At 32.8% G+C, this 25,246-nt stretch overlaps 1 protein-coding gene and 2 pseudogenes across 1 annotated transcript; 1 reads left to right on the forward strand and 2 right to left on the reverse strand.

The window, feature by feature from the left end:
• The first annotated feature begins 699 nt into the window (after positions 1-699).
• On the forward strand, positions 700-1,638 carry Or5j2 (olfactory receptor family 5 subfamily J member 2). Its single transcript, XM_026381618.2, has one exon. The coding sequence runs from the start codon at positions 700-702 to the stop codon at positions 1,636-1,638; it is 939 nt and encodes a 312-aa protein (XP_026237403.2).
• Positions 1,639-11,769: 10,131 nt separating this feature from the next.
• LOC113177074 (olfactory receptor 8K3-like) lies at positions 11,770-12,693 on the reverse strand (annotated as a pseudogene).
• A 7,912-nt stretch (positions 12,694-20,605) lies between these two features.
• On the reverse strand, positions 20,606-21,559 carry LOC113177075 (olfactory receptor 8K3-like; annotated as a pseudogene).
• Positions 21,560-25,246: the final 3,687 nt, after the last annotated feature.

Here is a 25,246-nt window from a genome sequence, read left to right on the forward strand (position 1 = left end):
CCCTTTTATATAATGAAAACTAAATGCCAATAATAACATATAAATTATGAATTCCAAATATCATATGACATATAAAGTCTTCCAAAACTGCTGTCATTGAAACGACACAGGGAATTTTGTGTTCAGGATTAGGTGGCACCACTGAATGTCTCTGCACGACACTCACAGGAGAGCATAGAAAGAGCATGAGATTTATGGTCTTTAAGAATTACTGTCATCATCCTTAGAGCCAGTCTCTCGCCCTGTGACCTCTATTGATTCTTGTGCATTAACCATATAGACATTAGTACAGTCGATTTTACATCTTATTGTAATTAACACTTTTTATATTCAAAACAAAGATTAAAAAGAGAATTTCAATTCAATTGGTAACCACCATTTATTCATCATCAGTGTCCTTCATGGGTATCATATTCCTATAGTGACAGATATGTGAGGGAGAGATTGAAATTTTTGGAGACCCTAAATGCTTTTCATATATATTCTTGTGAAATTAAATCATAGCTATCACTAAAACAAAACAGAGATCATAGAGTCAGGTTCTCCATATTGTAAATTAGATGTATATTCAACATAAATAAAATGTATTCACCTAAGGACACAAGTCTATGTATAATGCTGCTTCATTTTAAAAGCACCAGGTTCTTCCAGATATGTTTTAATCCCTTACCTCTTACATCTCAGATTTCAAGAAAAGGAATGACTGAAGAGAATTTCACAGTTGTTACTGAGTTTATTCTGTGGGGATTGACAGACCATGCTGAACTGAAAGTTGTGCTCTTTGTGTTGTTCCTGGTGATTTATGCAGTTACGTTGGTGGGGAATCTGGGCATGGTCATCTTAATCCAAATCACCCCAAAGCTCCAGACACCTATGTACTTTTTCCTCAGCTGCCTTTCCTTTGTGGACGCCTGCTATTCTTCAGCCATTGCACCAAAACTGCTGATCAACTTCTTGGTCGTGAAGGAAACCGTCTCCTTCTCAGCCTGCATGACACAACATTTATTTTTGGGGGTGCTCATTACCACAGAAGGCTTCTTGCTGTCCGTGATGGCTTATGACCGTTACGTAGCTATTGTCAATCCTTTGCTTTACACTGCAGCCATGTCTATGAGAAAGTGTGTGGTGCTGGTCATCGGGTCGTGTACAGGAGGAATAATCAATTCATTGACACACACAGTAAGCTTGGCGAGATTGTCCTTTTGTGGTCCCAATGTGGTGAATCACTTCTTCTGTGATGTTCCGCCATTGTTAAAGCTGTCATGTTCCGACACCTCCATGAATGAGTTTTTGCTCCTGACCTTCTCTGGAGTCATTGCCATGGGTACTTTCTTCATTGTGATCATCTCCTACATACTCATTACCATTTCGATTCTGAGAATCCGCTCAGCATCAGGTAGACAGAAAGCCTTCTCCACCTGTGCCTCTCACCTCATTGCTGTGACCATATTTTATGGGACCTTAAGTTTCAGTTACATCCAGCCAAGCTCACAGTATTCTGTAGAACAGGAGAAGGTGGTATCTGTGTTCTACACACTAGTCATTCCCATGTTAAACCCATTGATTTACAGTCTCAGGAACAAGGAGGTCAAATATGCGGTGAAAAGGGCCACAGAAAGGAAACACTGCTCATGTTAATTTCAAAGCAATATCAACTCCACAACAGTCTACCAGCCAGTTTCCCTGACTAAGGTTCACATGAATACTATGAACAGTTGAGCTTCTGATTCCATAAATCATTGTGCTGTAAATGTCCTTTGTTCACGGTAGGAGAAAAAGGATGCACAGTAGAATTGACTTAGTGCATGATTTTGTTTTAGAAAAATTAACTTGAAATCCAGCTCTAATGAGATATTATATGTTATTAACAAGTCAATAACATATAGTCTTTTAACATTTAGAAAACTGTATAAATTCATTAATGTATGTGTGCTTTTAGAGATCTAATTCCATGATATTTTAATGTTTATTTTCTAAATTGTTTATCTGATACTTTGTGTTTAAAACTTGTATTGAATTCTAAAAACTGGTAGATTTCCATGTGAAATAAGTAGGAGGATATGAAATTGAGAGTTTCTACTTTGTAGCTATTTGAGCAATTTTTTCAATTTTGGACACTCATGATCTAGCAAGCAAAAGTGAGTTGTATATGATATTATAACAATTCTCATTTCCATGTGTTCCTCCTACAATATGTACTTTAAAATATAGATTCATGTATGGAGTGACATAATTTTGAAATAGGTAAAATTCTCTTCTCACCCTCCTCAAACATCTCTATAAGAATCTCCTTCAATTTTTTCTAGATGATTTTTTTAGAAATTCAAATCATTTAATAGATTTAGTATCTCTCATTAATATATGATTACAAATTCCAGTTCTGTAATAATGGATTACTGGTTGCAAAACTTCACAGATTCTCATTGATTTAGGACCATATATTTGTTACTAAAAATGCTAAAAATAATATTGCATGGACTTTTTCATATTAAAATAAATTATGTTTTCCATAGTTGTCTATATTTTTGAGACTCTATTAGCCACTGATATCATAGGAGGAAATTTCAGGTATTTAAAACTATTGAAAATTGTTTATCAAAGAATTAAACAAGCGTACATTTTCTTTCTCATATTTGACAGTGCAGACAAAAGCATTGCCAATCATATGCAGGAAGGATGAAAAGACTTCAATAGCAAAGGCAATTTTTATCTTTCCCATCAAGAACAATACAAAAAACTATTGCAAATTTTATATTGTGTATAGAAGTAGGCTGATATAAAGTAATTTTGATTTTTATTTGTTTGGGATATAAGTCTAGTTCTAAAAATTCTTTCACACAGAATATCCATCTTCACTGAAAATGGTAACAAGGATGAGGAGATAAGAATACAGGAGTATCACAAGAAATGGAAACAGATTAAACCCTGCTGAAATAAAAATTGATTAACTCAATTTTATGTGCATTTGAGCACAGCAACGATAGCAAGGTGACCTCGTCACAGAAATTACTTATAATCTTGTTACCACAAAAGAGTAAATTAATTTTGTATGGTGATTGGGAGAGAAAAAAATATTTGCTGTAGAGATAAGGAATTGCTGCCAGCATGTGACATATTCTTTGTGACATGATGACAGTGTAGAACAGTGGGTTGTAGTGGTCCACATAGCAATCATAGGCCATGCAGACAGAATAAAAAGTTCACAAATGATGAACGCAAGAAAACAAGCTAGCTGTGTGGCCCATAAAAAATAAGATGTTATATTCTTATCTACAACAAAATTTACTAACATTTAGGGGCCCACAACTGTAGAATAACCAAGGTCAGTGAGAGCCAGGTGTCTGAGAAAAAGGTACAGGGGTGTTTGCAGGTTATGGTCCACCTTGGTGAGGGTGATCATGCCCAAGTTGCCCAGCACTGTGACCACAAAGATGATGAGGAACAGGCCAAACAGTGGAGCCTGCAGCTCAGAGCGCTATGTGATGCCCATCAGAATAAACTCATGCACCACTGAGATATTGCGTTTCTCCATCGAGGATTGTAACAAAACCTATTTTGATACAGACATCAGCACAGTCAAGACTTGGGGAATTTTTTAGTGTGTAAGCTTGTGTAAATGAGAAATATCCAAACTCCTAAATTTATGATATTTAAAATTAAGCACATTTTTACAAATAAAAAAATGTCTCATAGTACTATACACATGGATAGATTGGTGGTTCTATTTGGTCTGACTTTACTGTCAATGTCTATGGATATATTCTAGGTATGTTCCTTGTCATACCTCTATGGTGGGCTACAACTGGTACCCAATGGTTAGAGGGCAGTTAAATGGGTAAACATTTTACAATATCAAACATTCAGCCCAAATATTGTTAGGACTAATGTTGAGATACCTCAATAAAATAGATCAGTAGATGGATACATAATTATATGTAAATAGAGATATATAAATATATTTTAAAAGTTGACACAAAATTAAATTTTGAGTTTATTATATTGAATATCATCAAACTATTTTTTTTTCAGTGTAATGGTTCCTTTTACTCAGTGCTTAATACATCAAATACACATATAAAGTAACTATTGGAAAACATCAGTCTCTGTGGGAATTTAGTTATTGACTATAAACTTGACTGTTTCTTTAAATAATTTAAAGGGTAATTAGTAATTCCTTTGGGATTGATGTTTTCTTAAGCATTTTTCTAGAAGTTGATGAACCTTTATTTTTTTTCATTTATTTATATGCAGTGGTGAGAATCGAACCCAGTGACTCACACATGCTAGGCAAGCGCTCTCCCACTGAGCCAGAACCCCAGCATCTGGTAATGGTTTTTAAAATTAGTGCATTATGGATATACATAAACTTAAGCTATTCATTGTTTTATATTTGTCTATTACATAATGTCTTCCTCAGTGGCATTTCTGCATTATCTATGATTATAAAGCACATTTAATTTGTGATTCAAAAGAGTATCAACCATGTATTGCAAACATGCACAGAAACCTCTCCTACAATACAGGCCTATGAAAGCCTTTAGGCCTGTAAATTTTACAGCTTCAATATACTTATATTATATAGGTGTCTAAAATAGGTGTCTTCAACATACAGATATTATATAGGTGTCTGAATAAGAACATAGATCACAGTATGGATTACTTTACATGGAAAAACAAATCAGAATACATATAATTATGTATCAATGTATGTATCAATTATGTATCAATGATATATTTTATTTAGAGTATATACAAAGTAATATTGGGATAAGTAATATAAGTTACCTAAAACTTACATTCATACACAGACTATTATATGCTGCACACATATATATGTATATATAAATAAATATATACATACAAATACATGTGTACATACATGTATATACATATATATGTTATATGTATGTATATATGTATACATACACATATAGACACACATATATACATATAAGATTTTTGAGAGGAAGGAATGGAAATTAAATGACTATGTATAAATAATCCCAAAGAGAAAAAAGAAGGTACTGAAATAAATAAAAATTATACTTATTACAATGAAAATTGCAGTAGCAGAAATCTCATGGTGAACTATAAGCAAACATAATACACAACTTTATCACATTAAATATAGAACTCATTATATGTACCTTGAACAAAATCAATTAAAATATTGCCTATAAAATTAAGACCTCTTGCTATCCTGCCCATACTTAATACATATACATTTCCTATGTTAGAAATCTGAGGAGCTGAGGACATGGCCCAGTGGTAGAGTCCTAGCCTAGCATGTGTGAGGCCCTGCATTTAATCCCCAGCATCATCACCAGACACACACACACACACACACACACACACACACACACACACACACCAAAAAGAGAAAGAAATCTGAGTATGTGTGTCAGATTATATTATTAGAAAAATATCTGCAGTATATACAAGAAAATAATATACAAAACTTGTTTTTCTTTCATTGGTTTGGTTTGGTTTTACAAGCATAAAAAGTTTAAAACAATAGTAAATTGCATATGGTAAGAACTATAGTTTTTCTTTAAAATAACGAAAGATTAAAGTGATTTTTCTTACTTGTTCTAGAGTACTGTGGAATGAAAAAAAACTGCTTTTTTATGTATTATTATTTTTCTTTATTACTGATCACTGCTGCTTTTAAAATTATACTCTAAAATATTCCACTTGATTTTTTGTCACATTTCTCTGCAAATTTCAGAACCTTTAGTATTGTCCTATCAATATATAATCAGATACTTAAAGGATTCCTCTTAATAGTGTGTTTCACGACTGGATGAGGGGCAGAAGCTCCCTCTATATTATTCAAGATGTGAAGAAAAACTCTGACAGAATCAGACTTCTACATCTATTTACATAAACATTAAATACTAATATATTTTAAAATTCTCACAAGAAAATCTTAGAGATATCAATAACTATCGGGAAGGATATCCAAATGAGAGACTTAAACTCTTCAGGTTTATAAGCCTGATCTTAAAAGAACAAAGTAAAATAAAACACCTTAGCTATATTTCATTTGGTCTCAGTTTTGGCCTCTGTGAGAGATAAACTATTCAAATAAAACTTAGAATTTTTAAGTAGTACTATGATGATTTTTCAAGGATGCCTATGAAAATTTAGCTCACACCTCATGATAACATGAAAATATTAATTTAAGAATAAGGAAAGGACTTATTTCTGCTAAGACATTATTGAATGGTAAAAGCACAGAATTTATAGTAAGAATTAATCATATTTTACTCTGGTTTTGACATCAATTAAATATTTGCAAACGTTACTGAAAACTTGTGAATATCTTGAAAACATGGCATCACGTGAAACTTTTTTTTTTTAACCTGTAATGAAATATCCATCTTGGCTCTGTATATATGTATACATATACACAGAGTCATATGTTTCTTACATAGCTTAGTGAGAAAGTTTTCTAGATTTTTTTTTAACCTTTTGAGACTTGAGACGCCCTGAAGAAATGACAAGCAATTTGCTGATTATCCCTACTTGAGCTTAAGAGAATTCCTAGAACTCATTCACTAATTGTCATAGACAAATTTATTCACAGGTGTAACAGTGAGGGTATCTTGGAGAAACATAACATGTGCACAGAGAGAGAGAGAGATAGAGAAGTCTTAATGAGGGAATGGCTCACACAATTATGGAGATTGAGAAATCCCATGAGTCACTGTGTGCAATTTAGAGGTACTGAAAAGCTTGTGTCTTGTTCGTCACTTTTTCTTGGAAGGTGAAATGGCCAGACATTTTAGTATATTTTTACCATTTTGGAGAGTTATATCCTCGTATTTCTTGCCCATGTTCCTTTGTCTAAAATTTACAAGTCAAACTATTTACATCTCTTTTATCATCCAGGAAAATCATTGGCTACCACCCATGAGTTGACATCTACTAAAATATCTGTCCATTTCTCCTTCCAAGAAAAAGGGCACTACCTAAAGTTCTTCATGCTGAGATGATTATACTTCACAGCTCTCTTTTAGGGTTGTTCCAGTAAGATGATGAAATACTGTAGCTGCCCACCTTCAGGTGGTTAGAGAAATTGCTAACCCAGGCCTGAGTCATCTCTTCTACTATTCTTTCATAGAGGCCTCTCTGTGCGGCCAAAGGTGCAGCTGAGGAAACAAGTTAATGCACCAGAAGTGGAACCAAAAGTGTTTGGGATACTACATTTTTTCTCAAAACATGAAAAGTTGTACATTTTAATGGGTTGCCGTTTAATATATACATTGCATAATGTTTAAATCTGATTGAACTCAACTCCTCAAACATCTATCAGTTCTATGTGGTAAAATCTTTCATAATGATTTTTTCAAACATTTTGAAATATACAGTACATAATTTAAAATGTGAGCACAATGAATTTTTACTTAAAAAAAAGAAAAATAATAGTATTGATCTTGGTACAAAAGGAAACAGTGCTTTCAAAACTTTCTGAGTGAGCTATAAGAAAGCAAAAATTTCACTTTGAGTTGACTTTTGTTCAGGAATAAAGACAGGAATCTTTTTACATATGGACATCCATTTTTTCCAAGCAACATTGTTTAAGAATGTTATCTTTTCTCCAAAGTATTGTTTTGACACCTTTGTGGAGTATCAGACGACTGTATCTGTTTGGATTTGTTTGTGTGTCTTCTTTTAATGTCATCGATCTTCACATCTGTTTTGGATCCCTTCCCATGCTGTTATAATTACTATTCTTCAACTTGAGATGGGTTTTTGTAAAACCTTTTGTTGCACTCTTTTTGCTCAGGATTGTTTTATTTATTCTGGTCTTTTATTCTTCTAAATTAGTTTTGAAATTTATTTTTGTAGGTCTGTGAAGAACTTCTTCAGTATTTTGATGGGGATTGCATTGAATCTGTATAGTGTTTGTGGTAGTGAGACATTTGGGACAACATTGTTTCTGCCTATCCAAGAATATGGGAGGTCTTTCCATCTTCTAAGGTCTACCTCAATGTCTTTCTTGAGTATTCAATAGTTTTCATCTTAGAAGTCATCCATTACTTTAATGGATTTATTCTAAAGGTTTTTTATTTTCCCCCTTTGAGATTATTATGAATGGTATATTTTTTTATTCCTTTCTCAGCATTTTCATTATTGCAGCACAAGAGAACATTTGATGTATTTATGTTGATCTTGTATCATTTTACTTTTCTGAATTTGTTTACCAAATCTGGAAGTCTTCTGGTGCACCAAAAGGTCTTCTTTACAGAGCGTCATATCATCAATTAACAGAGAACTTTGACTTTTTAATTTTTGGCTTTCAGTTTACCTTCACATAGCCTTTATAATGTTGAAGTAAGGTCCTTGTATCCCTACCTTCTCCAGCATTTTTAATATGATGGATTTTATCAAATTATTTTGATGGAATCCTAATCTTGAGATGATAGTATTGAGAAATATGAAGATTTCATGACAAAAATGATCAGATTAGAGAGAGAAGATTATATTATACTACTTAATAGAACCATCCAAGTATATAATGACCGCAAATGTGTATGGCCCAAACATTGTTGTACCTACATATATATAACAATCCCTACTCAATATAATAAAATCTAAATAGATACTGAAATAGTAATTAATACTGGGTTCATTTGACATATTCTTACATGCATAGACTATATTATTCCATTTAAATTCCACATATAAAAGTGGAATATATATATATATATATATATATATACATATAAATATACATGTATGAATATATGACAATAAATTTCACTCATACATATATGTATAGTGCAATTCTTTGTGATATGTTCATACATGCATTTTTTTAACATTTGTGAAACTATCAACTATCATTACATTAAATAATTTTAATCCTCTTCTTGGGAAAGTAAATTACAAGTGTGCTTAGCTGTTGAAGTTGTCAAACAGCATATTGTTTCTTTTTTCATATTCCTTTAGCTCCATGGGCTTCATTTTTATATTTTCATTTTATATATACAGGTTTCCTTATGCTTTTTTTACAGTGTTTAATCTGCTGTGAATATACCAATATATACTATTTTTTCTTGTGCATTAGACATTTATACCTAGCAGTTCAATTTCTACTGTTAATATCCAGTTCAATTAATACTGTTAATAGTGTCTCTACTTAATTATTTTGGAAGTTAAAAATATCATAAAGATTTAGTTTTGTTTATTTATTTTTATATGGTGCTGAGATTTGAACCCAGTGCCTCACATGTACTAGGCAATCACTCTGCCACTGACCCACAACCCCAGCAGGTAAATGGATCGAGTTAGAGAAGGTAATACTAAGTGAAGTTAGCCAATCCCCCCAAAACAAATGCCAATGTTTTCTCTGATATAAGGAGGCTGATTCATAGTAGGATAGAGAGCGGGAGCATGGGAGGAAGAGATGAACTCTAGATAGGGCAGAGGGGTTGGAGGGGAAGCAAGGGGGCATGGGGTTAGAAATGCTGGTGGATGTGATGAACATTATTATCCAAAGTACACGAATTGGTGTGCATATACATTGTATATAACCAGAGATATGAAAAATTGTGCTCTATATGTGTAATAAAAATTATAATGCATTCTGTTGTCACATATAAATTTTAAAAATTAATTTTAAAAATGTGATGTTTGACAGTAGTAATGTGTTTCAGTTCTTGGTCACGTGTGTGTGTGTGTGTGTGTGTGTGTGTGTGTGTATGTGTGTGTGTTAGTGAAATCTTACTGCAAGGTAGCCAAATTCTATTTTGAGCAGCAACCCAAGCTGCCTTGGTCAATTCTAATTGATTATTCTGCTCAGCATGCTTTATATTTTCCAGATTCTTTATATGCTTGAAATAATTAACTATGTTCCATACATTGGTTTATTACACCAAATAATTCTTAATTTTATAAGCATTATTTAGCTTTTTTGGGATATAATACTTTGGAAACAATTTAATAATTAGAGATATTGTTTTTATCATTTCTTGGATGAGTTTAGAAGAGACTCACCAGGAGGAAATCTTTTTGAGTGCTATTGCCATTCACATGTGTTTTGTCAGTCAACTGTTGAATAATTGAGGATGATTATCCCAAGATTGGGATGCCCTTTCATGTCCTTTCCCTCTCTCTTATGCTTGATTATTTTTTCCTCTACAAACTCTAGCTGGCTGGTTCTCATCAGGCTCTCAGCTTTGTATCTCCCCTCAGTATTTTTCTAGGCATCCCTCATACATTCTTAAGTCAAGAAGGTGGGGAAATCACAGGAATCACTTCATTTGTTTTTCATCATTTAGAGAACATGCCTTTTATGACCCTGTGTCAGGTTTTAAAAATATATGTATCATATATGTTGTACATTTGTTTCATTTTTTATTATTTATCTTTTTTAATGGGAGATTAACCCAGTCTCCATTTCTCCATATAGATTGGAAGCAGAAAAAATATTCTACATATATTAAGGTGTGCTGTGAAAATATACTTTTCAATCTTTAAAAAAATATTCTTTGGTAATACTCTCACATCCACATCAAGGGGAAGAAATGTTATTCTTTTTTTTTTTTTTTGAATGTCAAGATTTTCATCCCTTTTTACTCCTGTTCCAACCATGGCCTAAGACTGTGTCCACTTCTGAAACTGCTATAGTTAAATCCCAACACGATTTTCTATTTTCAAAACTCAGCATTCTGTGCCTATTATTTAACAGAAGTCAGAGCTATCCATTAACTAAAGGAAGATAGCACCACTCTTTAGCTGAGTTCCTACAATGTTTATTTTATTCATTAGAATAAAAGACAAATTTTGCAGTAGCTTAGGTGGTATCCCTTGGTCAGTTCTGCATCATATATCAGTCATTTTTTTCCATTTCATAATGATATTTTAAATTCTGGATACTTTTTGCCGATGTGCAAGAATGAAGCCATCATTTCAGTGTTTATGAATTGTTGCCTTAATAGTACTCTCACCCTAGAATAGACCTCCATTTGCTATCTATACAACCCACTCACTCAACTCTTCATTTGTAAGTCAACTGCTCAAAGGGATCTCTAAATTAATTAAAAATTTAAGTGCCATCCTAGCTGCTTTTCAATTCTATTTTCATTTTGTTCAGTACCATCTCAAAATTGTATCAGTCACTTCCCATTAAATTTTCTCTAAGCTTCATCAAGAGAGTAAGCAATGTATGCTTACTGAACACATGAATCTTTGTGTATAATATCCATCAGGTGATTTTTGTGTGTTACAAGCACTACAGATAAAATGTTGAAGGTTTGTTGTAGATCAACTTACCAAAAATGAACAAAGAAAGACTTTAGCTTTAAAATAATATTTACCCAAAGAGAGGAGGATTTAGTCTACCTTGAGAATTTATGGGAATGATAAGTTATATTTGAAATTAAACACAAACTAATATCTGAAGTATAAGCCAGGATTAATAATTTACTAGAGACAAATTTTGGTTTGAAAATTATTTAAAAAAATTTAGTTGTATTTGGACACAATACCTCTATTTTATTTATTTTTATATGGTGCTGAGGATCGAACTCAGTGCTAGGCAAGGGCTCTACCCCTGAACCCCTGACCCTGGTTTGAAAATTATCAATGCTTTTTTTTTTTTTTTTTTTTTTTTTTTCTGGGCAACTGCACCTTGATTCTTGCCCATCCTATAGATGTATCAGTACAAGGTTATTGCAATGCAAGATACAGTCTATCCTGGCTATTACATAGCCATACATATTACATAATTTATTGTTACTATATACTAAAGTAGTAAGTTTAAAAGAAAACATGTACCAACATTTTCCAGGTTCTCTGTAGGGCATTTTTTTACTTCTTTGTTCCTGAAACTGTAAATCATAGGATTTAGCATGGGTATCACCATTTTACCAGTGTCAAAGGAATGGTAGGACTTAGGCTGGATATACATAAGAACAGAGTCCCATGGAACACCACTATCACTGTCAGGGGAGACCCACATGTGGAGAAGGTCTTGTACCTGCCTTCTGCAGAGTTCTTCCTGAGGATGGTGACAAGGATTAGAATGCAGGAGACAAGGACTATCAGCAGAGATGAAACAAATTTGAAAGATGAGAACATTAGAAGGATCAGCCTAATTCCATGTGTGTCTGAGCAAAGCAAAGATATCAAAGGCAGACTATCACAGTAAAAATGCCTGATGACATTATGTCCACAAAATGGAGAAACAAAAATTTTTAATCATGGTCAGCAAAGATAAAAAGACACTGTAGAGCTAAGGTTTTCCCACTAGCACATGACACAATGCTTGTGACATGATGACTGTGTAGAGCAAGAGGTCACAGATGGCTACATAGTGGTCATAGACTATTGCTGACAAAATGAAAACTTCACTACTGTTGAACACACTGAAGAAGGTGAGTTGGGCAGCACAGCAAGAGTAGGAGATTGTAGATTGCTTTTCAAAAACATTTACTAACATTTTGGGTCCCATAGCTATTGAATAACCAAGATCTATGAAAGACAAGTGTCTGAGGAAAAAGTACATAGTTGTGTGCAAGTGTGCCTCTATATTGGTGAGGATAATGGAGCCCAAGTTACCAACCAACCACTGAGATCATGTACACAGTGAGGAAAAGCACAACGAGGAGCCTGCAATTCAGGGAGGTCTGTGATTCCCATTAGGATGAATACTTTCAGCATTGTTAGATTGTGTTTGTCCATCTATCCACTCGGGAAACCTATACTGAAAGTAAATATAAAAATAATCATTGATTTTTATTATATTTTCTGATGAATACATGTACTTTATGTATTTCCATATGATAGTTGTATTATATGTTTGTGTATATGTTATGCACGGATATTCTACACGTGTATGTATATAAACACACACATAAACACACAAATATACACTCACAAACCATAATATCATTCCATGTTGCCTACTTAAGGACTGTTATGAAATCTTGCATGTTGAAAAAACTGACAAAGCAAATGTTAACTGACAACATTGCCATACAGAGAAAACAATTGTTCACCACTCTCTAACATACCAGAATGTTGTTCATTGTTAGTATGATATAAAATAAAATCAAAAAAACTGACAAAGTATCATGGAATTCACTAAATAATTTTATTATGAGGGGGACATTTTGTTTAGAAAATGATATTCATACTGTGCCCACCTACTATCTCACCTTTTATTGATTTTGGATTTTTTTATTGATACATATTTGAACAAATTCTTGGAGCTCAATAAGATATTTTGAGACACATATAAAAAGTGTAGTGATGAATTCATGATAATTAGCATTTTCATCTCTTCAAATATTTATCCCTTCTCATGTGTGGGAACCTTCAGACTCTTGTAGTTATTTTGAAATACATAATAAGTTGTTGTGTACTATAGTTACCCTACTGTGCTACAGAACACCAGAACCAGTTCCTCCTGTCTGACTGTATTATAGTATTCATTTTGTCATCTCTCACTGTGCTCCCTTACCTCTATCCTTCCTAGTTTCTAGTGACCACTGTTCTCTACTTATTTGAGATCCACAAAGCAAAAGTTATATTTGTCTTTCTGTGTCCATTGGAACTTAATTTCATGTATGATGTGAGTGTGTTTGTGTGTGTGTGTGTGTGTTTCTAACTTTTTTGTTAGAAAACCACCACTATATCTTTAAGGAGACCTATCCCAAGCATGTTATCTGAGGATTAATTTAGCATCACTAATAATGGAGAACCCAATTGTATAAAGTGTGAATTTCACTGCATCTTGTGAAGTAATTTTAGCAAATGTGTTTATCCTGAATATCATGAGCACTTTAGATGTGATTTCCAATTTATGGGCAACACAAGGTATATAAACATGAAAAATGTAAATGGAATCAATTTGAGAAAATATTCAGAAGATAAATAAAGCCCATGTTTCTAAAATGCTTCCAGATCATTAAAAACAAAACAAAAGCAAACAAACAGAAAACAATTGGAAATGGCTTTCCTCATCCTCTAAAGCCTTCTCCACCCTGTATGGAACAATGACTAACAAATCCATCATAAGACAGAAGAACTACTAATGCATATCTCTTATTAATGTCATTGAAAAGTCCTCAGTTGGATAATAGAAAATCAAACTCAATAACACAATGTTTTGGCACTGAACTGTAAACTTTAAAATGGTTAAAATATTGAAATCAATGTTAGGCACATTTTACTAAACTTTATAATACACTTTTAAATAGAGATGAATAGTTACATTTACTTTCATGCTATCAAATTTGATAGCATGTGTTATTATCAGTTAATCATATATTCATATCTATTTTCTGTGTATATTGGATTTCAGCATTTAAAAATCATTGAGTAATACTTATTATGATTATTGTTACTATTCAAATCTGTCTTTGAATAATTTAAATAAAATTTTTATTTTGCCTCACTAATTTGATTATCTCATCTAATAAAATGAGACTAATGCCATTGTGAAATTGCAAAAGTCTGGCATCCTTTGAGTGATTTCTCTAGGAAAACAAAAACAAAAAAGCATATATGTATACACACATATTTTAATAGTCAATTTTTATTGGTTCTTTTTAATTATACATGACAGTAGAATCCATTTTGACACAATTATAGAAGCAAGGAATATATCATGTTCTAATTCAGTGAGGAATTTATGAAAGTGGACAGCCAGCTATTGTTATGTCACATCAATTAAGGCTTATAAAACAATGGCTTTCTGATGTCCATTTCCGTTCATTGTAGTCACATTCTTGGTCTATAGAGGAACTCTAAATTAATGTTTAAGTGACAGTGCCTTTAGATACATACATTTGTGGCTAAGAAAAGCAGCATACAGAATTAGGCAATGTAGAGAGTTAAAGAGGTCCACTCATTCCCAAGCCTTGTTGGCCTCTTGCATACTACCAAATATGGGAGTCAACACAAAAATAATTGACAATAATTGTAATGCAAAATGAGTGATGAAAATGTGAATTTATAAACATTCATGTGGTCACCAAAAAAATCTGGGAAACTGTTTTTATAAGAAGCTTCTAAGTTAATAATGGAAAAGACACTTTGGTATTAAGAAAAATACATTTTCCTGCTTTGTAATTTTGAAAGGACTGATCCATTATACAGGCATTTCTTCATCAGGATCAATTTTATGTTATTTCACAGATGTTAAGGTGTGACGGAGAACAGGTCCTCTAGTGTTTTGCTTTGGCTTTACCAACTACTAAAAATGACACCCTTTTAGTGGTGTTGGTAATTCTTTCAAATGCATAACGTATTTGAAACAGAAATGCAAGTATTAAAAAAATATTGGTATACTATTTTAATTAAGAGGCAACTGGAAAAATGTTATGGAAATAAATATGATTAATTGCAAATGACAATATCACATTTGACATCTTGTTTGAGGATCTGAGTGAAAAAAAATAAAAATCTTAGGAATTTGAGGTTGGAATTTCTTAAATACTATCAGAAGTTCATATTTTGGTTTCTGGCTTTACTCTTTACAGAATATCAAATAGCTACTTGACTTTAAATACCTAACATTTACCAAAGATCATAATGCAGATGGTTGAAATATTGGAGTAGCCGAGAAACTGTGGTTATCAAAGCAGACTGCTAAAGTTGTGGCTACATCAGTGAAGTCACTGGGCTCAGGGGGAGTCATAGAAACACATTATCTATTCACTTCCAAGGAGGAATGTTTCCAGGTTTCCCGTGTGTTCCTAACAGAGCTCAGTAATTCATGAAGTATCCTCGCTCCTTTGAGACTCTCCCTGGGGAAAGACTATGCAATTTGTTGATGATTCCTGAACCCTGTAAAGCTTCAAACAAAACCATTGGGATATCTGAAAATTACAGAGTGCATCCTGGGGTTCCCATGTCATTGAAGTTATGTTAGATCTTTCTCCACAACTCCTCTAGGCTGTCTCTATGCAAACCAGAGCTCTGAATTGAAAATATTGTTCTTGTAGGATATAATGATAATCTTAAGTACTATGTTTCTGTAGTTTAATGGATGAGGACACAATGGGAGAAATGTTTAAATACAGAAAAAAGCAATGTCATGTTTTTCATGATGAATAATATCTTACTCTCTATATATACCCCCAAAAAAATCACAGGAGGAAATAACATATATGCTTAGCTGTTTTTATTTGTTTTCTATTGCTCTAAATTTATTATCAAAGAGAATGCACGTGTAAACAAATACAAATTGCGTAAATAAATTTTTATAAGCTTAACACATCTAAATATAAAAATCCAGATAAGATAGAAACGAAAATAAAAATAAAACATTTTCAGATCCAGAAGAGTCCTGTATTTTCCTTCCCACTATGAACTACTATCCTACCCTCATACAGAAAAATGCACAATTGCTCTTCTGATTTTAACACTATTATTTCCAGTTATTTAAACTTAATGTTTTTAAAAAAATTGTTTTTGTATTATACAGTGTGATAATTTGATGCATGTTTATAACGAATAATGTCAAAAAGGGCTGTCAACATTGATGTTTCCTTATACCTTAAAAATGTTCTATTATCATGTGGTGCTAGTGTATATCTTTGGGTATAATGTGATATTTCAATGCACATATATAGTGTGTATTAATCAAATTATGGTAATTAAAATTTTCATCTTACTGTACTTAGTTTTTGGAGCCTTTAAGCTTTTTCTTCTAGTTATTCCTAAAATCTGATGGATTATTTTGAATTATTACCACCTCACTATGAAATACCACACTAGAACACATTCCTCCTATCTAACTGCTTTGGAACCCATTACATCATCTCCCTCTCCCAACCTCCTTGACGCATAACAGCATCTAGTAACCACTATCCAAAACTCATATTGATCTACCACATGTGAGAGAGAAAATAGGATATTTATCTATGTTTGATACATTTCACTTAGCATAATCCCTTTCCATTTTTTGTATGTTGCAGCAAATTTTGAGAATTGTTTTTCATGATGAATAATTCCTCACTCTCTATACATACCACGTTTTCCTATCCATTTCTCCACTGACAGTTAACTAGGTTAATTCCAGATTTAGCCAATGTAAATATTCAGCAGTAAAAATGAGTGTGGAGGTATGATTTTGTTTGGTGATTTTATTTCCTTTCTATATATAACTGGGAGTGTAAAAGTTGAATCACCCTATAGATAGATCTACTTTTACTTCTTTTGAGAAACCCCCTTATTGTTCTCCCAAATGACTTTACTAACTTACAATACCACCAACTAAATCTAATACTTCACTTTTCTCCACAACTTCACCCGCATTTATTAAATTTTTTATATTTTGTCATTTTGATGATAGACATTCTATCTGGGGTGTGGAAGAATTCTAGAACTAGTAAATATGAAAAGTGTTATGTAGGCTTTAATAGATATCATTTACTGAATTCAGTACATTTTCTTCCATTCCATTCTAGAACAATTTATTACAAATGAGTGCTGGATTTTATGATGAACCTATTTTGATTTTCTTTTTTGCTTAGAGAAATGTCAACTACACAAATAGGTTTTCAAGAATGAAATATACCTTGCATTTTTTTATGTGTGATGTTCTATTAGCTGTATCTCATTTTCTAAGAGTGAAGCATGAGTTACATCAACTCCAGTGTCTAATGAGTGGAATAGCATGTTTTCTATACTTGTTCTTTGGTCTTTCTCATTTCTTTCACTTTACATTATTTGTAAGAGAATCTTATTTCTCCTCCTTCTCTCACCCTGCACTCCTCTCCCTCCTGCTGATTCTTCATCTCCTTTGCTGCTTTCTTCTTGCCTTATTGTGTAAGATTTATTTTACGACTGTGTCTTGATGTATTTTCACATTTTTTTTGATGAGCATCTGTATTGTGTTAACTTTGAGCCTATAAAGATTCCATCTGCCAACAATATTCTCTCACTTGTCTTTCAGGGTCATAATTTCTCAGTAATGTTTTAGCTGCATCTTAGAGAATGGAGAGAGCAGAATTTAGTGTTTTATTCCTTATTATTTTAATAATGTACAAACCCTAGAGTCATGTATAAAAGTTCTCAATATCAAGACTTTGAAATGTTGGTCAAAAGGGACATTTCAAGAAGATTTTTCTTTTTTTGAGAGCAGAATTCAGTTCACAGAAAATTTAAGAGGACAATGTAGGTGTTTTCTTTTCATTCCATGCATGTGCCTGTCCGGTTTGTTGAAATAATTCTCTCTGCTGCATTACAGTACCTTTATTCCTTTTTACAAAGAGCAATTCATTCTATTTTGGTGGTAATTTTCTAGACTCTACTATTCTGTTATCTTCTCTTATTCTCTTGGTCTTTTATTTGTCTTTCTTTGCATTTTATCCCATTTATTTCTAATATATTTCAGTCTTTGTCATTTTATTGATCTCTTTATTCTCTCTCTACTACTACACTTTGTCAATTGTCATGACAACTGCTAACAAAGAATGCTTTATTTATTCTATCCAGCAGCAAAAAGACAGAAAAAAAAAGACATGAAAAATTCCCAGAGTTTTGAATTTCACCCACTCTGGTGAATGTGTTTTCATATGACAGTATTTATGCTATACAATGATTGATGATCTTTAAATATAGTTATATATTTAATTTTTTTTGATATTCTGTTTTGTTAAGTATTTCTGCAGGTGATTTTTCTCCTTTCTCTATATATTAACTAGACAGCTAATGCTGATTTTGGGATTAAGCATTTGCAGCCTGCAGTAGCAAATGCCTTAATCCCAGTGGCTTGGGAAGCTGAAACAGGAGAATTGCCAATTCAAAATTAGCCTCTGCAAAAGCGGGTGCTATTTTTATTAGTTATCTTTTGCTTGAAATTTTCTATTTCAAAATTACTGACATCAGCATTATTTGGTTGAACGTGTTGGAAATGTATTGACTCTGCATTGCCTCTTCATTATTCTTTGGTATACTTTTATTAATTGAACACATTAATTTTTTGGTCATTTTTGTGTTTTTATAGATTACTGTTTAGATTTTATGTTATTATTCTTGTACCATATTTAAGGTATCTCTCCTTATCCAAAGATATGAAGCTATGACTTGCATGTTATTCTAGAGAATGTGTAATTCTAGAATTGTTATTTAAATTCATATAATTTCTCAATTAAATTTGAATCTTGTATGTGTAACCTTTAAAATAACAAGTACTTTCCATGTATACATAATATACAGAATGATATTTTGATGAAGAAATATACATATATGTATATATGAATTAATTTTTTGATGTATATATATACACTATTAAACATGCATTAACTCAATATTTACTGACTTTATCATATATTGAGTATTGTATAAGGTATACATATAAATGACGAAGTTTCATACACAGGAAGTCTAAGTAAATTATTTCAATGTACTAAACAGTCTAATCATTTCTAAACCAACTTCCAGAGGTTCTATATCTGACCTTTGTTTATTTTTTAGTTCTCGGCGGACACAACATCTTTGTTGGTATATGGTGCTGAGGATCGAACCCGGGCCGCATGCATGCCAGGCGAGCGCGCTACCGCTTGAGCCACATCCCCAGCCCCTGACCTTTGTTTAATATTCTATCTGTCCACATGTCTACCAACATCACAATTTCTAAAAAATAATGCAGTTTTATGTCAAGAATTGACATCTATTATTGGAACTCCCCCAGGTTCTCTCTTTTTCAAGATATTGCCCTAGTTTTTCTTTGTACTTTACATTTCAAAATCAGTTTGGCATCTATTTGAGTATTTTAAAACACTGGTAAATTTTTTATTGTTCCTACATTAAACTTATAGAAAATTTTAAGGAGAACTGACTTATTCACAATATTTATTAATTCCAACCATAGACATGTTATATTGCTACACTTAAATATTTTTTCAAAAATCTGTAGTGATATTATGTTATATTATATCATGAAGGTCATGTGATTTGTTCATTAGATTTTTCTTAAATACTTTAATTTTCATTGCTAGTGTAGCACATATTTTAAATTGATACTCAAATATTATGTCCTAACAGTTAGCCATGTAATTGATATTTTATATGATGACCTTATAGTAACAATTTCCCAAGTGTCACTCATTTTAAAATTTAAACTTTTATTTTTGGGGGGATTTCCATGTACAAGATTGTGTCTTTTAAAAGTGAGCAATTACAATTTTATTTTTTTTTCTTAAATAAAACACTATATATATGCATATTTATACATATATACACATTCATATGTGTATGTTCAATAAAGATAGATACTATAGTTTAATTGAAATCTGAGACTACATAGCACAGGGTAGATAGAATGTCTTAAAAGTTGTTATTGATGATGCATTATTTTTTGTAGTGTATCCCTACAAAACACAATAGCATAGCTGCTTTGTCTACATCAGCATGTCAGGAGAAATCTGTGTGGAAAGAGTGTGAAATAAAATTCAAACATGTATACTAATCTGGAGGACAAATCAAACTGAATATCCAAAGGTCCATCAACATTAACTCATCTATATGTTGAAATCAAGGAAAATATTTTAGTTTTCTATGTCTTTTCTATGTAGAGCTTTCAAAGACTTATTGCATATAGTAAATAGTTACCAACAAACTTATTTATTATATACACATTCTATATTGGACTTGAAATGAGACGTTTGCACAGATTTTCCCATATCCTCCACATGGCACCTTTAACCTCTGTATTTCTCAAACTGTAGATAATGGGATTCAGCATGGGTATCACCAGGGTGTAAAATAAAGAGGTCATCTTGTCAGTATCAAAGGAGTGACTGGACTTGGGCTGCACATACATGAAGAATAGAGTCCCGTATAATACAACTACCACTGTCAGGTGAGACCCACAGGTGGAGAAGGCTTTACTCCTGCCCTCTGCAGAGTTCATCCTGAGGATGGCCAGGAGGATCAGAATGTAAGAGACAAGGATGATCAGAAGAGATGAAACAAAAGTAAATGCTGAAAAGATCAATATTATTAACTCAATCTCTCGTGTACTTGAGCAAATCAAAGTTAACAAGGGAAGACTGTCACAATAGAAATGACTGATAACATTATTGCCACAGAAGGAGGAGATAAATATTTTTATGGTGGTTACCAGAGACAGAGAGGCGCTGTAGAGATAGGGGATTACCACCAGCACTCAGCAAACTCTTTTTGACATGATGACTGTGTAGAGCAGAGGGTTGCAGATGGCCACGTAGCGGTCATAAGCCATTGCTGCAAGAATATAAAGCTCATTAAGGACAAAAAAGATAATGAACGCTAACTGTGTAGCACACCAATTGTAGGGAATTACGTTTTGAATGGCTACAAAATTTACCAACATTTTTGGTCCCACAGCTGTTGAGTTACCAAGATCAATGAAAGCCAGGTGTTTGAGAAAAAAATACATGGGTGTTTGTAGCCTGGAGTCCACCTCAGTGAGGATGATAATGCCCAAATTGCCCAGCAGTGAGACCATGTAGATGACGAGGAACAGCCCAAAGAAGGGAGCCTGTAATTCAGGGTGTTTTGTGATGCCCATTAAGATGAATTCATCGAACACTGTTAGGTTCTCTTGGTCCATCCAGTCCATTAATTTACCTGATTGTGGGAAGTATCATCAAAAATCCTTAGGTTTCAGGAGTTATATCACCTGTTAAAATTTTAATGTTCCAAAAATTACATGTAAGATAGACTCAAGGATTTTTTTTTTTTTAACTGGGGACTGAACTCTCAGGGACTCAAACACAGAGCTATATTCCCCAGCCCTATTTTGTTTTGTATTTAGAGACAGGGTCTCACTAACTTTGTTAAGCACTTCCTGTTGCTGGGGCTGGCTTTGAAGTCAGGATCCTCCTGACTCAGCCTCCCAAGCTGCTGGGATTACAAGCATGCGCCACAGTTCCTGGCATGAAATATTTTTGTACTTTTTGTTGTTGTTGCTGTTGCTTCTTTGTTGTGTTTGGTATCCCTGGATGTTCTGTTGCTGAAATGCATAACCAGCCCTTTTTAGTTTTAACTTAAAAAAAAAAATTACACAGGACTTTGCTAATTTTCCAAGCCTGGCCTTAAATTTACAATCCTCCTGTTTCAGCCTCCCTGTGTAGGTGAGGGTTAAGCATGAGTCCCCAAGCACAGCAGGCCTATATTTTTTGACATGAAGCAATTTAAAATGACTCTCCTCCATCCCTGAAGCTAAAACCTAACTTGAAAACCATTATGGCATTATGTTATCTTATTTCCATTACTTTGAAAATTGGCTTGCTTGTAATTCATAATTTACTGGTGCATCTGATAACACTAAACTGACAGCTGTTTTCCTTATCTTTTTCACTGCTGAGATTTTACTCCCTATTCTTAATTGGTCATGTTTTACACAGGGGCCTCTGTTTCATTACCATATAGTTCTCATTTCAAATGTAGATGTGAGTATTCAACCATTATTAACATGTTAATAAGATCATTATAGGAATAAATGAGAATTTTAAAAATCTACATTAAATTTGGGTTAATCACAATTTTGGCTAAGACATTTAATATTAGGAAATCTAAATATAATCTATCAAGTTATCAGATTACCTCTGAAACAAAAAATAAATATTCCAATATACAAATAAATAATGCCATTAATTATGGCTCAAAACAACACAGATTTAGAATTGGAAGACAATTTCATTGTGGATAGAATATATCAGAAAAGTTAAACTGCACTTAGTCTTAAAAAGAGAAAAAAAAACTTTTGAAAAAAGTTAGAGATGTCCCATATAAATTTGTAGAAGCGCTATGTGCCTGGATTATACAACAGTGTCACAAAATGTCAATTCTTTTTATTAACTAATAATTGTTTATTCATGTATATGATGTACATTATGATAATTTGATATGCCTATGTCCAATGTTTAATGGTCAAATCAGTGTAAAGAACACTTCTATCTCATCAAACGTGAATCATTGTCATATGCCAGAATATGAATCATCTCATAATCTTTTGGTAATTTTCAAAAATATCATAGTTTACTGTTACCAGTATTTAATGTGCTGTACTATCCAAAATCATGACATATCCCTCCTCTCTGACCATGTTTTGGAGCCCTTTCTTACTCCTTCCTGTTCCTCCCATATAGTTCCCAATCTCTAATTATCACTGCTTCACCTTCTTCTATGAGTTGCACTTTTTAGTTTCCATCAATGACTAAAATGTTTTACTTGTCTTTCTGTGTCTGATATATTTTGCTTCATGTACAAGTTGCTACAACTGACTTTACCCAAAGTAATCTATTTATTTGATGACTTTCCAAACTCTTAATAGTGTATTTTTGTAGGATATGACAATGACTCTACTACTTATATAGAAAATGGAAACAATAAAAAATACACAGGACATGCATCAAACTTCCCTATGTTACCAGATTTTAAGGAGTGTTAAGACAACATGGCAATAGAACATAACAGGGTACTCAGAAAACAAAACAAAACAAAACATGTTTTTAATGAATTGTACTATATGATATGACACCAAGAAACTTAGGAAGGGGACTAAGGAAAGAAGAATCATGGATATTTCTAAAAATGTATTTGGCTCAGCAGTCTTTCAGTGAGTAAGCATTAGCAGAAATATGTATTAATTATTTAAAATCATAAGTGAAAAGGACAAACACCGACATTCTTTCATGCAACACAGCTGGCAAACTAATGAGAGCTGTTTATATTCCCATTTTTTATTTTAAAAGGTACACTGCAGTGTCTAAATTGATAAATACTAACTGTGTTATGCAATCATATGAAATCAGCATCAATCTTCCTCAATTACATCTCTGAAACAAGTGCTATTAAAAAAAATTTCAAGTTTGTGTGACTTCAGAAAAAAAATGCACTTATTTATCTGTGAACTTTGGGTTTCAAAGTCCAACCCCAGATCTAAATAATGTGGCTTTTAGTAATGATCCCTGCAGGTTTTTGTACTGGGTCAGTGAGTGTTTTTTTTTTAATTTTTATTTTTGTTTTATATATTGGGGGAATTACACATCATAAAATTTACCATTTTAACCATTTTTAAGTGTTCTTAGTTCAAAAGTATTAAAGACCTTTCTATAGTGTTGGTAATTATTTTTTCTTGCCTAACATCTATATTATTTTTTTCCTTAAATGTTTAAAAATAGGTTTTTAATATCCTTACAAACTTTTGAAACCTGCATTATTCAATGTAATTATATTCCCTTATCTAAGATTCTAAAAAAAGAACAATTGGCTGAGTTATATGGTCTTTTTTTGTACCTGTGTCATGTAACTTGTACCTGTGGAGAGGTATGTGCAACCTCTTACTCTCTTCTTCTCATCCTCCAAAATACTTTTCCATATTCACTTGTGGTATATATTATCCATGAAGTTAAAAACAAATATTATCAATGCTTTTAGGTAATTTCATAAAAGGAAATTGTATTTCAAAGCAATGAACTGGGAATTGTTTAAGAAGTGTGTTATTTAATAGCAAGTATATGTACTAGTTGTGACATGGTTCATGGAAGAGAACTATCAAAACCCTGTAATGTCTTGCATGACATTGGTCATATAATTTTAAAAATGATTATTAGATTTTTGACATATTTCCTGACATTCGGAACCTTAATCCCCAGTGAAAACAGATCATGAAGAAAACTCTTCATGCATTTAGGTAACACCATACAATAGAAGAGGATAAAACATGCTTAGAACTAAGTCTCTAAATTGTGAAAATTTCACCCAAACTGAAATCTAAGCCCAAATACTTGATTTATAATTCTTACATGGGTGACCGTCCCTAACCCTTCATTGGTATTAAACTCAATTTTACCCCCATTAAAACATATTGTGGATATAGTTCTAAGTTTTATGCCTCATCATTCATATAGGAACAACTGCAAATTAAATACAGAAGCAGAGGTATCCTGTTATTGTGTTGTATACTAGCCTAAATCAGAACATTGACTATTTTAACTTGCTTTTACCATCTCATTCAATTGCAAATCCCACTGTTATCATGCTTCCTCATCTGTCATCACTTTGTGCCACTCCTCCCATGGTCTGTAGACATGGTGGACTTGTTCTGACACCTTGACAGCTTTGCACATTGAGTATTCTCCTTCTTTCCTGAGGACAAAGTGTCTAGAGAGCTTTCAAGGCAGTCTGAACATCCCAGGGATTTCACAAATGACAAGGACCAATATTCAACCAATAAGGGTCTTCTAGGAATCAATGAGTAAATGTCCAAGCTCCTGTGTCCTTCCTTGGCACT

The sequence above is a fragment of the Urocitellus parryii genome, chromosome 4 (assembly GCF_045843805.1).
Source record: "Urocitellus parryii isolate mUroPar1 chromosome 4, mUroPar1.hap1, whole genome shotgun sequence".
Taxonomy (NCBI): Eukaryota; Metazoa; Chordata; class Mammalia; order Rodentia; family Sciuridae; genus Urocitellus; species Urocitellus parryii.